Source organism: Neodiprion pinetum, chromosome 5 (assembly GCF_021155775.2).
Source record: "Neodiprion pinetum isolate iyNeoPine1 chromosome 5, iyNeoPine1.2, whole genome shotgun sequence".
NCBI classification, from domain to species: domain Eukaryota; kingdom Metazoa; phylum Arthropoda; class Insecta; order Hymenoptera; family Diprionidae; genus Neodiprion; species Neodiprion pinetum.
In genome coordinates, this window is record NC_060236.1 from 1,820,054 (window position 1) to 1,835,189 (window position 15,136).

The 15,136-nt window shown below is 41.0% G+C and overlaps 1 protein-coding gene across 3 annotated transcripts in view; it reads left to right on the forward strand.

The window, feature by feature from the left end:
- The window catches only part of Myb (proto-oncogene like protein Myb), a 45,584-nt gene extending 38,614 nt beyond the window's left edge, over positions 1–6,970 (forward strand). For all 3 annotated transcript variants that reach the window (XM_069136060.1, XM_069136062.1, XM_069136061.1), the window contains 7 exons: positions 429–751; positions 1,350–1,679; positions 2,110–2,594; positions 2,802–3,112; positions 3,199–3,288; positions 5,207–5,332; positions 5,465–6,970. In XM_069136060.1, coding sequence (XP_068992161.1) covers positions 429–751; positions 1,350–1,679; positions 2,110–2,594; positions 2,802–3,112; positions 3,199–3,288; positions 5,207–5,332; positions 5,465–5,593 — 1,794 coding nt within the window. In that variant the 3' untranslated portion in view covers positions 5,594–6,970. The remainder of the gene's footprint in view (positions 1–428; positions 752–1,349; positions 1,680–2,109; positions 2,595–2,801; positions 3,113–3,198; positions 3,289–5,206; positions 5,333–5,464) is intronic.
- Positions 6,971–15,136: the final 8,166 nt, after the last annotated feature.

The window sequence follows — 15,136 nt, forward strand, 5'->3', positions numbered from 1 at the left end:
TCTCTCTCTCTCTCTCTCTTTCTATCGGTCTCTGCCGCGCCAGGCATTAAACTCTTCATTTTATATACGCGTATAGCCGCGTATAAGCCGAGCCTCGGGTCCCACCAGTTGGTGGCCTCGAAAAGAACGAATTATTCAACAACAATCCGTTCTTCTTAGAAACGGGGCCAACTAGGCTTGTTTTTATTTTTTCATTCCTTTTTTTTTTTTTTTCTTTCTCCCTTTTTCGCGATCCGCGATCACGGCCGAGGTCGATTATGATATCACCTACTTATTCGAGTACCTAATTATAATATAAATTAGGGTAAATGTTAAAATAGCGTTAGCCAATTTTTAGATTGTATAATCCACTATACGAAAGGTGTTTCCGTCTACTTAACAGTTTCACCAATTTCGCTCGTCTAAATTACTCTACTCGGTATTTACAGGAGGATGAAAAAGTCGTCGAGCTGGTCGAGAGGTACGGACCGAAAAAGTGGACGCTGATAGCGAGGCACCTGAAAGGTCGCATCGGCAAACAGTGTCGCGAAAGATGGCACAATCACCTGAATCCTGGTATAAAGAAAACCGCATGGACCGAGGCCGAGGACCGTGTAATTGTCGACGCTCACCGCAGGTACGGTAACCAGTGGGCGAAAATCGCGAAGCTCCTCCCTGGACGGACGGATAACGCGATTAAAAATCACTGGAACAGTACCATGAGACGGAAATACGAGGCCGAGGACGGAAAGGTCTCGTCGTCAAGAGGCAAGTTTCATTCCTCTTTTAAACCCTCGAAGAAATTCATCAAATTCTTCAGAATCAGTCAAGTTTTATCGACATCTATCGGTCTTGTTGGATGACGCGCACTCAGTTTTTTTTTTTTTTTTTTTTTACACAATTTCATTGAAGCTCGCTATACTTGTTTCAATCTTTTCATACTATTCCTCGACTTATTCTGTGGCTCACCGAGATAGCGTGTCTCCGGTTGATCAGCGGTGTTATGTTGCGTGAATCGCGGTCGGTAGTTATAATAAGTACCAACCCGTTCGCTTATCTATCGTGTAAGTACAACAAGACACCGCTTATTCTAAGAGACAATCCTCTGTCGGCGAACGAGGGACCTCATGGGCTTGTTTTGGAGCGCTTAAACCAATTGACGCCCTTAATCAACCACCCAGACGCTTGCGAAGAGAGAGAAGCCAATGCGACAAACGTTCAAAGCGTTTATTGCCGCGGGGAAATTTATATTTCTTTTTTCCCCAACTCTTTACTTGAGAGAAGATTTTTTTTTAATTCAATATTTTTATACGACTACACTTTTGGTCGACCGTTGTTTGATTTTTTTCATTTATACCCACTACAGGTAGAGGGAGAAGAAAAAACTCGGATAATCTGGGGAGCGCGAAGAAGGAAACGGTCAATGTTCAGGATGAAAATTCGGCCCAGGGCCTATTAGCGAACTCGGCTTCTACGAGCGGAGATAGCAGTTCGACTTTAACCGCCGTCAACACTTCTCAAAGCTTGGATATCGATCCGCTGGATTGGGCGCGAGCTTGGGAACAACAACAGCAACAATTCCAACGGCTCCATCATCATCAGCAACAAAACAACGAACGCATCGGCTCCGAGAGCCAGCTAAACTCTCCACCTAGAAACTCCGCTTCCGGAGGAAAACCCGACGTTTCACCACTGTCGAAGTGAGTTTCGCCAAGGAAATTAAATTATCCGTAAATTTGAACGCGAAAAGGCATGTATTGGATATTAGATAGAAAGATCAGTTTTGCCAAGCGCAGTCTTTTCGCAGTCTATCCATAGTTAATTACAATTACGCACTGTAGCAATAATTGGCAAACCGACGACTGCAAATATTTGTTCCTGGAAGTTTTTCCTTCTGTTATATTGTTTTATTTTTTTCCCCCAAGTCTCCCGTACCACTCATGCGAATCCGCGAATGAGCGCCGTGGATCTGAGGATGATTCGGTTGTTATTTTTGTTCACTTTTTCTGGCGATCTGCAAGAGGGAGAACTTACATCGTATATCCTATACATACCTATGTGTATATATGTGTATTATGTTCTTACTTTACTTATTGTTACGTCCTTTTTTTCGTTTCTCTCACCTCGCAGGTATTTCGACCTGGAGATCCTTTCGGATGTGGCAAGTTCGAGGACGTCTGATATCCGTTTGATGCCGATGCCTGACCTTGAGGAAATGGCAGCTCCTGACAAAGAAAAGTCTAGTCCACCACCGATATTGAGAAGAAGACGAGTCGCTGCTACGGCGGCAGCTCCAGCTGCAAATTGCAGCGGTAGCAATAGCGGCAGTACGGCTGCACCGGCGACAAGCACCTTGGCGAACACGGCGCCGACGATGAACGTCGCTCAGAAAATCGATACACCCTATAGCGCCAATCAGCACGACTATCTTCTCGGGCATCAACATCATGTTGGAACCGTGCCGACTACGCCGATCAAGCAACTCCCCTTCAGCCCCTCGCAATTTCTCAATATTCCCAGCCCTGAGGCTTCTTGGCCAAGAGCCAGCACGCCCAAGGGAAGCCCCGGACCCTTGACCACTCCTCAGCCAAGCGGGCTTAGGAGAAGTCAGACAGGTGAGTTATGGAAAAACTTTCTGTCTCGGTTAGTTGCTTCTTCCAGATACAAAAGTACTGAGTAGTCGTTGGTAGACTGTCAAAGTTTGTTTTTTCTTTTTCTGTAGAGTCCTACTGAATACAAACTCGTTCATGTATACGTCACGAATCTACCGTTGCCTGTTAATATCACGTTACACAATTGTGTCTAAATGTTCATTTGCTTAGGCGGTAGCATGCCGAGGACGCCAACGCCGTTTAAGGATGCATGGGCAGAGCTGGTGCGTCGTGATGGTCCAACGACGCAATTACCAGCAACGCCAAGTCGCCTGGATGCACTTACGGAAATAATAAAGCAGGAGACAGACCGAGAGAGTTTGGCCAGCACGAGTATTCTTCAGGATTCCGGTTACTGCACCGGACGAAGACGAGGGAAAGAAAATAGCGCCCCGGGTGGAAAAAGGGCGCGGAAAGCTCTCTGCCAAGCTTGGGCGAACTCTCACGACAACGGCGACATGAGTTTTGCCGTTGAGACTCCTGTGCGTAAAAAATTAGATTGGTTTTAAATACCTAATTTACTAGAATTTTGTTTATTACTTAATTTTTACGTCTATCTATTTTGCAGAGCAAAAGCCTGGACACCTCCGTTCTGTTTTCACCCGCGTCGATGGCCCTGGATGACAGTTTTCTAGCTACTGGACCAAGCCCATCAAAGGTAGAGCAGCACTGCACGTCCGTTCATCAACTCCAAAACCAAAACCAAAACCAAAACCAAAACCAAAACCAGAATCCAACCCAAAGCCAACAGCCAGCTCTGTCCTGGTTTTATACGCGTTCCCTTCCCCTTTAGACACGCTAGCCGGCCTCTAATTATTATTTTATTTCTTCTTTCTTTCCTGTATGATATTTCCTGCTATATCTTACTATATCTTACTATTTAACTTTTCTCTTCGTTTTTTCTCTCGGTTCTAATTGAAATAATGTAATTCCTCAGTACAGGTTTCATTGTTTTCCCTTTTCTTTCAATGATTATTCTCCCTCTTGAAACGCGTCGATGCGTTTGAAAAAGTATAATGAGAATTATGTCTATTGTAATAATGATAATTAACACGAAAACTAAACAACGAACAAAATGTGCTATAAAAGTTCTTCTACCAAAAAAAAATAGCACAAAAACAAAAAAAAATTATATTAATTTATTAACACCGCGAAAGTTAAATTATTTTTTTCGATTATGTTTATTTAACAATGCTTTGACCGCGTCAACTATATCTATATATATATATATACATATTCTATATATATATATATATATATTTATATACGTATATACCCTAATTTATTCTGATAGTAAACGAATATATTCTCATAATTTTATGAATGATTATTTATTCATCCAATGCCTTATAACAAATTAATTTATTAGTTTCATAAAAAACATTCCCTTGCTTTTTTTTTTTTTTGTATTCTATATTTTTCCTCGAATTTCTTTCCTCATGTGTATTCATTAATAACTTATGTATACTCGGGTCCAAGACGCGAACTTGTACTTAAATTATCAATTAAAATTACTAATAATATATACACTATACCGTATAATTTAAAAAAAAGTAACTAACTCATCTGACATTTTTTTTTAAGTTTTTAAAAAATTTTCTTCTATTTCGATCATTACGATTTATTCACGAAGTTAACGTATATTCTTGTTGTTTTATTATTGTTTAATTAAGTATTCAATATACATAATGTATAGTTTTGGATAGATTAAAAGTCCATACATAGTAATCAAAGATTAGATATTATTATAAACTTGAAGTTGTTTTTTTTACGGTCTGTTCAAATAAATACAGACCGACACTCATGTTAGATTTTTTTTTTGCATCTTTTTTTTTTAGCTAACTTTTTATTTGATTTGTTTTCACCTTCGAGTTATTACCGTGTTCTTAGTTTTCCAAACCCCGTCTTCGAAGACCAAGACTTTAAGACAGGGTTGGATATACATATATATACGTATACGATTGTTCTTAAAAATTTTAATGCATTTTTTATTTATTATTTTTCGCAAACTTCAATCGCGTTGCATATTGATTGATTGGGTTGCCGCATGTCCGCACTAACCACAGTACAATTATTATTCCTCCCTCCTCCCTCACAGGCCTGGCCTAGCGTACCAAAGTACCTCATCCTTTCCCCCCTGCTGTCCTCTAAGACCTCGATAAGCAACCCAAAGATTATTTGGATAAAAGAGCGAACACAAATTTCCTGGGAATTGCCCGCCGCCATGTCCTCGCCCTCGATTTCATGTAAGAAGTAATACAGAGACCTAGTCACGCTTTGAGTCAAAGGTATTCGATGAAGCAAAAGAAAAGATATTCTTAAAAAGAGATGAATCAATCGAATTGATGATAATAATAATAATAATGATAATAATAATGATAATACTAATAATAATAAATAAGGAAGCAAGTGATTGACTGAAGTCAAACTCAGAAACAGTAACGAGTATAAAATAAAACCCCTGCAGTCTCTTCGTAGCTACCTACGCATTGTTCTTTTCTTTTTTTTCTTTGTTTTACTATTACTGTGTGTATTTCTTAACTACCGGCTGTAGCTAGTGTGTCTATCCTTTCCAGACATCCCACGACTTTACATCCGTACATCGGAGAACCAATGCGAAACGCGCTATCCTCTTCGAAGCTATTGACAGCTCGTGCAGTTTTAGCAGCCCCCTACTAGTGCGACCGTTTAAACGTGCCAAGGTAAGTCACCTCTAGAATTTATTCAACTATTCGTTTTTTTTTTGTTTTTTTTTCCTCATATTTTAAAATTCTTTCAAATTCTCCTTTAATCAGTATTTGCGTACATGTTATTTAAATCTTATCAATTTACAGCTGGAAATTCAATGGACAACTGTGGCATGCGGTCAGACGCAAGATCAAATAGAAATGACCAAAGCAGCTCGTCGTTTTCTGAATAACAATGGATCATTTGCTCTGCGCCCCCGTTCACTCAACTTTTGATACAATTTTGCTGCAACTTGATTGAATTCTGTGTTATACTTACATATAGCTATCGGAATCGTAAAATATTTATACACAACAAGCAATGCATCAAATTGATAATTATATTAATCCTAATGATAGAAATAATGATAAAAGTAATGATAGTAATAACAACATCAACAACAACATCAATAATAACAATAGTAATAGTAGTAGTAATAATCACAATAAAAATAATAGTAATAATAATAATAATAATATATTGTACGAAGCGAAAATTTAGTTAAGTCTTTTCATTAAATCCATATTAGTATAAGTATAACGGAGGAGAGGGCGCGTAGAGCAGATTACCGATATCCTTTTGTTTCTTTTTATTTTTTAAGTTTTTTTTTTTTTTTTCAATTTTTCATCATTTCCGATGGTTTGATTCAATGCCATAAATGTTGAACTGGTGACTTAAGTGATTATGAGAATTTATCTTTTGTCATTTTTTTTCAAGTTGACAGTGGGTTCTTTATTACCTAGTGTATGTACAACATGGCTTGGAACACCTCGACGCTAGTTAGTTTCGTTTTATTTCTCAGACAATTCTCGGTATGTGAATATCGTTTTACATTATTCTCTATTCAGAGCCATAATAAACGATTACGTTTGCTTTTGCCATTGGAAATGTTTTTATGGTCGAATAATTCCTGAGAAATAAAATGAAACTAAGAAAAACGAGAAATAAATTCGTAACATCCCATTTCAGTATGCAAGCAATGCAATTGATGATAAAAAATTGGAAAAGATTGGATCGAACGTGAGGGGTAAGTCGATATCTCACTGAAATGATATGAACTGAAAACCTACAAATTTATGAATTCAGTAAAATATTTCCTTTCGTTCATTTCCAATACTTTTCGAAATGTTTGACCTATGAAACTCATGGCAAAATAAGATTTTTTTAACCCAACCGCTTTCGTTATCCCTGAATTTTCACTGGTATCGCGCAGGTTTTACTTTTGATCTCTGACAGCTGCATCGACTCCTCGCTCCACCAATAGTCATTTCTGGCATTAATCGCGTTTATTAGTGATAAAATGTATAATAGATGTATGAAACCGAAGTCTTAGATTATTTGAATTTACGTTACAATAAATTGAGAATGAAATTTTCCTTAAGGGTGTAAATATTGTTTCCCTAGGGAGTGAAAAGCTTTTGGTTGATTTACGTTAATTACACATATTGATATGTAATCTAACTCTGTAATGTCGAAAACTTTTGCGCATACAGCCATATTAATTATTGTATAGTTTAATTATTGGTACAGAGGCCTAAAAAGAAAAATAACGGAAGAGTATTATTTATATAGGTATTTATAGTACTTGAGCAGCTCATTTTTGATTTGCAAAACATTGAGAAAAAAATTTATGATAGCATTTAGTCGTGACTAGAGCTTGAATATTATAAGATTTGTTGTAACGAGATTAACAATAAATGATTAACCAGGCTATAATTCAGTCGTAGTTAACTGTACGACATTCCTCAGTAATCACAATGATGGAATTGTACCCAACAAAGTGATGCTATCTTTTAGTGGAATATACTATAGATGAAGTATATATTTGTGGTACGTCTTCACACTCGAGGAACGAAATCGATTGGGCGCAGTCCCAATACGCTGCGATCAACGCATCAAAAGTTTCAGCCAAAAAACGAAAACCTGTGTTTTCGACATTTCTCAGCAGGTGATCTTTTCGTCGGCATTTCTCTCCTGTTGGTCCCACGCTCTTTTCGCTGCGTTTTCCGAGTTCCTGGGGGTCCAATTAGTCAAAAAAGGGTCACACAAATCGAATCCGAGACCAAAAATTTTTTGGTCGAAAAAAAGGAAGGTTAACCCCTTTGTATTTTTGGCGAAAATTTTCGCGTTTTTGAAAAGTGCTGGAATCAATTCTTCCTGGCACTGTTCCGACGTAATTTTGCGAGAGAAATCGATTAGGCGCAGTCGCAATACGCTGCTATCAACGCATCAAAAGTTACAGCCAAAAAACGAGATCCTGTGTTTTAGACATTTTTCAGCAGGTGCTTTTTCGCTCGCCATTTCTCTCCTGTCGGTCCTACGCTGTTTTCACTGCGTTTTCTGAGTTCCTGGGGGACCAATTGTTCGGAAAACGGTCATACAAATCAATCCTGAGACCAGAGCTTTTCTAGTAAAAAAAAAAGGAAGGTTAACCCCTTTGCATTTTTGGCAAAAATTTTCGCGATTTTGAAAAGTGCTGGAATCAATTCTTCCTGGCACTGTTCCGACGTGATTTTGCGAGAGAAATCGATTGGGCGCAGTCGCAATACGCTGCGATCAACGCATCAAATGTTACAGCCAAAAAACGAAAACCTGTGTTTTTCACATTTTTCAGCAGGTGATCTTTTCGTCGGCATTTCTCTCCTGCTGGTCCCACGCTCTTTTCGCTGCGTTTTCCGAGTTCCTGGGGGTCCAATTAGTCAGAAAAGGGTCACACAAATCGAATCCGAGACCAAAAATTTTTTGGTCCAAAAAAAAGGAAGGTTAACCCCTTTGTATTTTTGGCGAAAATTTTCGCGATTTTGAAAAGTGCTGGAATCAATTCTTCCTGGCACTGTTCCGACGTAATTTTGCGAGAGAAATCGATTGGGCGCAGTCGCAATACGCTGCGATCAACGCGTCAAAAGTTACAGCCCAAGAACGAAAACCTGTGTTTTTCACATTTTTCAGCAGGTGATCTTTTTGTCGGCATTTCTCTCCTGTTGGTCCCACGCTCTTTTCGATGCGTTTTCCGAGTTCCTGGGGGTCCAATTAGTCAGATAAGGGTCACACAAATCGAATCCGAGACCAAAAATTTTTCGGTCGAAAAAAAAGGAAGGTTAACCCCTTTGTATTTTTGGCGAAAATTTTCGCGATTTTGAAAAGTGCTGGAATCAATTCTTCCTGGCGCTGTTCCGCCGTGATTTTGCGAGAGAAATCGATTGGGCGCAGTCGCAATACGCTGCGATCAACGCATCAAAAGTTACAGCCCAAAAACGAAAACCTGTGTTTTTCACATTTTTCAGCAGGTGATCTTTTCGTCGGCATTTCTCTCCTGTTGGTCCCACGCTCTTTTCGCTGCGTTTTCCGAGTTCCTGGGGGTCCAATTAGTCAGAAAAGGGTCACACAAATCGAATCCGAGACCAAAAATTTTTTGGTCGAAAAAAAAGGAAGGTTAACCCCTTTGTATTTTTGGCGAAAATTTTCGCGATTTTGAAAAGTGCTGGAATCAATTCTTCCTGGCACTGTTCCGACGTAATTTTGCGAGAGAAATCGATCGGGCGCAGTCGCAATACGCTGCGATCAACGCATCAAAAGTTACAGCCCAAAAACGAAAACCTGTGTTTTTCTCATTTTTCAGCAGGTGATCTTTTCGTCGGCATTTCTCTCCTGTTGGTCCCACGCTCTTTTCGCTGCGTTTTCCGAGTTCCTGGAGGTCCAATTAGTCAGAAAAGGGTCACACAAATCGAATCCGAGACCAAAAATTTTTTGGTCGAAAAAAAAGGAAGGTTAACCCCTTTGTATTATGGCGAAAATTTTCGCGATTTTGAAAAGTGCTGGAATCAATTCTTCCTGGCACTGTTCCGACGTAATTTTGCGAGAGAAATCGATTGGGCGCAGTCGCAATACGCTGCGATCAACGCATCAAAAGTTACAGCCAAAAAACGAAAACCTGTGTTTTTCACATTCTTCAGCAGGTGATCTTTTCGTCGGCATTTCTCTCCTGTTGGTCCCACGCTCTTTTCGCTGCGTTTTCCGAGTTCCTGGGGGTCCAATTAGTCAGAAAAGGGTCACACAAATCGAATCCGAGACCAAAAATTTTTTGGTCGAAAAAAAAGGAAGGTTAACCCCTTTGTATTTTTGGCGAAAATTTTCGCGATTTTGAAAAGTGCTGGAATCAATTCTTCCTGGCACTGTTCCGACGTAATTTTGCGTGAGAAATCGATTGGGCGCAGTCGCAATACGCTGCGATCAACGCATCAAAAGTTACAGCCAAAAAACGAAAACCCGTGTTTTTCACATTCTTCAGCAGGTGATCTTTTCGTCGGCATTTCTCTCCTGTTGGTCCCACGCTCTTTTCGCTGCGTTTTCCGAGTTCCTGGGGGTCCAATTAGTCAGAAAAGGGTCACACAAATCGAATCCGAGACCAAAAATTTTTTGGTCCAAAAAAAAGGAAGGTTAACCCCTTTGTGTTTTTGGCTGAAATTTTCGCGATTTTGAAAAGTGCTGGAATCAATTCTTCCTGGCACTGTTCCGACGTAATTTTGCGAGAGAAATCGATCGGGCGCAGTCGCAATACGCTGCGATCAACGCATCAAAAGTTACAGCCCAAGAACGAAAACCTGTGTTTTTCACATTTTTCAGCAGGTGATCTTTTTGTCGGCATTTCTCTCCTGTTGGTCCCACGCTCTTTTCGCTGCGTTTTCCGAGTTCCTGGGGGTCCAATTAGTCAGAAAAGGGTCACACAAATCGAATCCGAGACCAAAAATTTTTTGGTCCAAAAAAAAGGAAGGTTAACCCCTTTGTATTTTTGTCGAAAATTTTCGCGATTTTGAAAAGTGCTGGAATCAATTCTTCCTGGCACTGTTCCGACGTAATTTTGCGTGAGAAATCGATTGGGCGCAGTCGCAATACGCTGCGATCAACGCATCAAAAGTTACAGCCAAAAAACGAAAACCTGTGTTTTTCACATTCTTCAGCAGGTGATCTTTTCGTCGGCATTTCTCTCCTGTTGGTCCCACGCTCTTTTCGCTGCGTTTTCCGAGTTCCTGGGGGTCCAATTAGTCAGAAAAGGGTCACACAAATCGAATCCGAGACCAAAAATTTTTTGGTCCAAAAAAAAGGAAGGTTAACCCCTTTGTGTTTTTGGCTGAAATTTTCGCGATTTTGAAAAGTGCTGGAATCAATTCTTCCTGGCACTGTTCCGACGTAATTTTGCGAGAGAAATCGATCGGGCGCAGTCGCAATACGCTGCGATCAACGCATCAAAAGTTACAGCCCAAGAACGAAAACCTGTGTTTTTCACATTTTTCAGCAGGTGATCTTTTTGTCGGCATTTCTCTCCTGTTGGTCCCACGCTCTTTTCGCTGCGTTTTCCGAGTTCCTGGGGGTCCAATTAGTCAGAAAAGGGTCACACAAATCGAATCCGAGACCAAAAATTTTTTGGTCGAAAAAAAAGGAAGGTTAACCCCTTTGTATTTTTGGCGAAAATTTTCGCGATTTTGAAAAGTGCTGGAATCAATTCTTCCTGGCACTGTTCCGACGTAATTTTGCGAGAGAAATCGATCGGGCGCAGTCGCAATACGCTGCGATCAACGCATCAAAAGTTACAGCCCAAAAACGAAAACCTGTGTTTTTCTCATTTTTCAGCAGGTGATCTTTTCGTCGGCATTTCTCTCCTGTTGGTCCCACGCTCTTTTCGCTGCGTTTTCCGAGTTCCTGGAGGTCCAATTAGTCAGAAAAGGGTCACACAAATCGAATCCGAGACCAAAAATTTTTTGGTCGAAAAAAAAGGAAGGTTAACCCCTTTGTATTTTTGGCGAAAATTTTCGCGATTTTGAAAAGTGCTGGAATCAATTCTTCCTGGCACTGTTCCGACGTAATTTTGCGAGAGAAATCGATTGGGCGCAGTCGCAATACGCTGCGATCAACGCATCAAAAGTTACAGCCCAAGAACGAAAACCTGTGTTTTTCACATTTTTCAGCAGGTGATCTTTTTGTCGGCATTTCTCTCCTGTTGGTCCCACGCTCTTTTCGCTGCGTTTTCCGAGTTCCTGGGGGTCCAATTAGTCAGAAAAGGGTCACACAAATCGAATCCGAGACCAAAAATTTTTTGGTCGAAAAAAAAGGAAGGTTAACCCCTTTGTATTTTTGGCGAAAATTTTCGCGATTTTGAAAAGTGCTGGAATCAATTCTTCCTGGCACTGTTCCGACGTAATTTTGCGAGAGAAATCGATTGGGCGCAGTCGCAATACGCTGCGATCAACGCATCGAAAGTTACAGCCAAAAAACGAAAACCTGTGTTTTTCACATTTTTCAGCAAGTGATCTTTTTGTCGGCATTTCTCTCCTGTTGGTCCCACGCTCTTTTCGCTGCGTTTTCCGAGTTCCTGGGGGTCCAATTAGTCAGAAAAGGGTCACACAAATCGAATCCGAGACCAAAAATTTTTTGGTCCAAAAAAAAGGAAGGTTAACCCCTTTGTATTTTTGTCGAAAATTTTCGCGATTTTGAAAAGTGCTGGAATCAATTCTTCCTGGCACTGTTCCGACGTAATTTTGCGTGAGAAATCGATTGGGCGCAGTCGCAATACGCTGCGATCAACGCATCAAAAGTTACAGCCAAAAAACGAAAACCCGTGTTTTTCACATTCTTCAGCAGGTGATCTTTTCGTCGGCATTTCTCTCCTGTTGGTCCCACGCTCTTTTCGCTGCGTTTTCCGAGTTCCTGGGGGTCCAATTAGTCAGAAAAGGGTCACACAAATCGAATCCGAGACCAAAAATTTTTTGGTCGAAAAAAAAGGAAGGTTAACCCCTTTGTATTTTTGGCGAAAATTTTCGCGATTTTGAAAAGTGCTGGAATCAATTCTTCCTGGCACTGTTCCGACGTAATTTTGCGAGAGAAATCGATCGGGCGCAGTCGCAATACGCTGCGATCAACGCATCAAAAGTTACAGCCCAAAAACGAAAACCTGTGTTTTTCTCATTTTTCAGCAGGTGATCTTTTCGTCGGCATTTCTCTCCTGTTGGTCCCACGCTCTTTTCGCTGCGTTTTCCGAGTTCCTGGAGGTCCAATTAGTCAGAAAAGGGTCACACAAATCGAATCCGAGACCAAAAATTTTTTGGTCGAAAAAAAAGGAAGGTTTACCCTTTGTATTTTTGGCGAAAATTTTCGCGATTTTGAAAAGTGCTGGAATCAATTCTTCCTGGCACTGTTCCGACGTAATTTTGCGAGAGAAATCGATCGGGCGCAGTCGCAATACGCTGCGATCAACGCATCAAAAGTTACAGCCCAAGAACGAAAACCTGTGTTTTTCACATTTTTCAGCAGGTGATCTTTTTGTCGGCATTTCTCTCCTGTTGGTCCCACGCTCTTTTCGCTGCGTTTTCCGAGTTCCTGGGGGTCCAATTAGTCAGAAAAGGGTCACACAAATCGAATCCGAGACCAAAAATTTTTTGGTCGAAAAAAAAGGAAGGTTAACCCCTTTGTATTTTTGGCGAAAATTTTCGCGATTTTGAAAAGTGCTGGAATCAATTCTTCCTGGCACTGTTCCGACGTAATTTTGCGAGAGAAATCGATCGGGCGCAGTCGCAATACGCTGCGATCAACGCATCAAAAGTTACAGCCCAAAAACGAAAACCTGTGTTTTTCTCATTTTTCAGCAGGTGATCTTTTCGTCGGCATTTCTCTCCTGTTGGTCCCACGCTCTTTTCGCTGCGTTTTCCGAGTTCCTGGAGGTCCAATTAGTCAGAAAAGGGTCACACAAATCGAATCCGAGACCAAAAATTTTTTGGTCGAAAAAAAAGGAAGGTTAACCCCTTTGTATTTTTGGCGAAAATTTTCGCGATTTTGAAAAGTGCTGGAATCAATTCTTCCTGGCACTGTTCCGACGTAATTTTGCGAGAGAAATCGATTGGGCGCAGTCGCAATACGCTGCGATCAACGCATCAAAAGTTACAGCCAAAAAACGAAAACCTGTGTTTTTCACATTCTTCAGCAGGTGATCTTTTCGTCGGCATTTCTCTCCTGTTGGTCCCACGCTCTTTTCGCTGCGTTTTCCGAGTTCCTGGGGGTCCAATTAGTCAGAAAAGGGTCACACAAATCGAATCCGAGACCAAAAATTTTTTGGTCGAAAAAAAAGGAAGGTTAACCCCTTTGTATTTTTGGCGAAAATTTTCGCGATTTTGAAAAGTGCTGGAATCAATTCTTCCTGGCACTGTTCCGACGTAATTTTGCGAGAGAAATCGATTGGGCGCAGTCGCAATACGCTGCGATCAACGCATCGAAAGTTACAGCCAAAAAACGAAAACCTGTGTTTTTCACATTTTTCAGCAAGTGATCTTTTTGTCGGCATTTCTCTCCTGTTGGTCCCACGCTCTTTTCGCTGCGTTTTCCGAGTTCCTGGGGGTCCAATTAGTCAGAAAAGGGTCACACAAATCGAATCCGAGACCAAAAATTTTTTGGTCCAAAAAAAAGGAAGGTTAACCCCTTTGTATTTTTGTCGAAAATTTTCGCGATTTTGAAAAGTGCTGGAATCAATTCTTCCTGGCACTGTTCCGACGTAATTTTGCGTGAGAAATCGATTGGGCGCAGTCGCAATACGCTGCGATCAACGCATCAAAAGTTACAGCCAAAAAACGAAAACCCGTGTTTTTCACATTCTTCAGCAGGTGATCTTTTCGTCGGCATTTCTCTCCTGTTGGTCCCACGCTCTTTTCGCTGCGTTTTCCGAGTTCCTGGGGGTCCAATTAGTCAGAAAAGGGTCACACAAATCGAATCCGAGACCAAAAATTTTTTGGTCCAAAAAAAAGGAAGGTTAACCCCTTTGTGTTTTTGGCTGAAATTTTCGCGATTTTGAAAAGTGCTGGAATCAATTCTTCCTGGCACTGTTCCGACGTAATTTTGCGAGAGAAATCGATTGGGCGCAGTCGCAATACGCTGCGATCAACGCGTCAAAAGTTACAGCCCAAGAACGAAAACCTGTGTTTTTCACATTTTTCAGCAGGTGATCTTTTTGTCGGCATTTCTCTCCTGTTGGTCCCACGCTCTTTTCGATGCGTTTTCCGAGTTCCTGGGGGTCCAATTAGTCAGATAAGGGTCACACAAATCGAATCCGAGACCAAAAATTTTTCGGTCGAAAAAAAAGGAAGGTTAACCCCTTTGTATTTTTGGCGAAAATTTTCGCGATTTTGAAAAGTGCTGGAATCAATTCTTCCTGGCGCTGTTCCGCCGTGATTTTGCGAGAGAAATCGATTGGGCGCAGTCGCAATACGCTGCGATCAACGCATCAAAAGTTACAGCCCAAAAACGAAAACCTGTGTTTTTCACATTTTTCAGCAGGTGATCTTTTCGTCGGCATTTCTCTCCTGTTGGTCCCACGCTCTTTTCGCTGCGTTTTCCGAGTTCCTGGGGGTCCAATTAGTCAGAAAAGGGTCACACAAATCGAATCCGAGACCAAAAATTTTTTGGTCGAAAAAAAAGGAAGGTTAACCCCTTTGTATTTTTGGCGAAAATTTTCGCGATTTTGAAAAGTGCTGGAATCAATTCTTCCTGGCACTGTTCCGACGTAATTTTGCGAGAGAAATCGATCGGGCGCAGTCGCAATACGCTGCGATCAACGCATCAAAAGTTACAGCCCAAAAACGAAAACCTGTGTTTTTCTCATTTTTCAGCAGGTGATCTTTTCGTCGGCATTTCTCTCCTGTTGGTCCCACGCTCTTTTCGCTGCGTTTTCCGAGTTCCTGGAGGTCCAATTAGTCAGAAAAGGGTCACACAAATCGAATCCGAGACCAAAAATTTTTTGG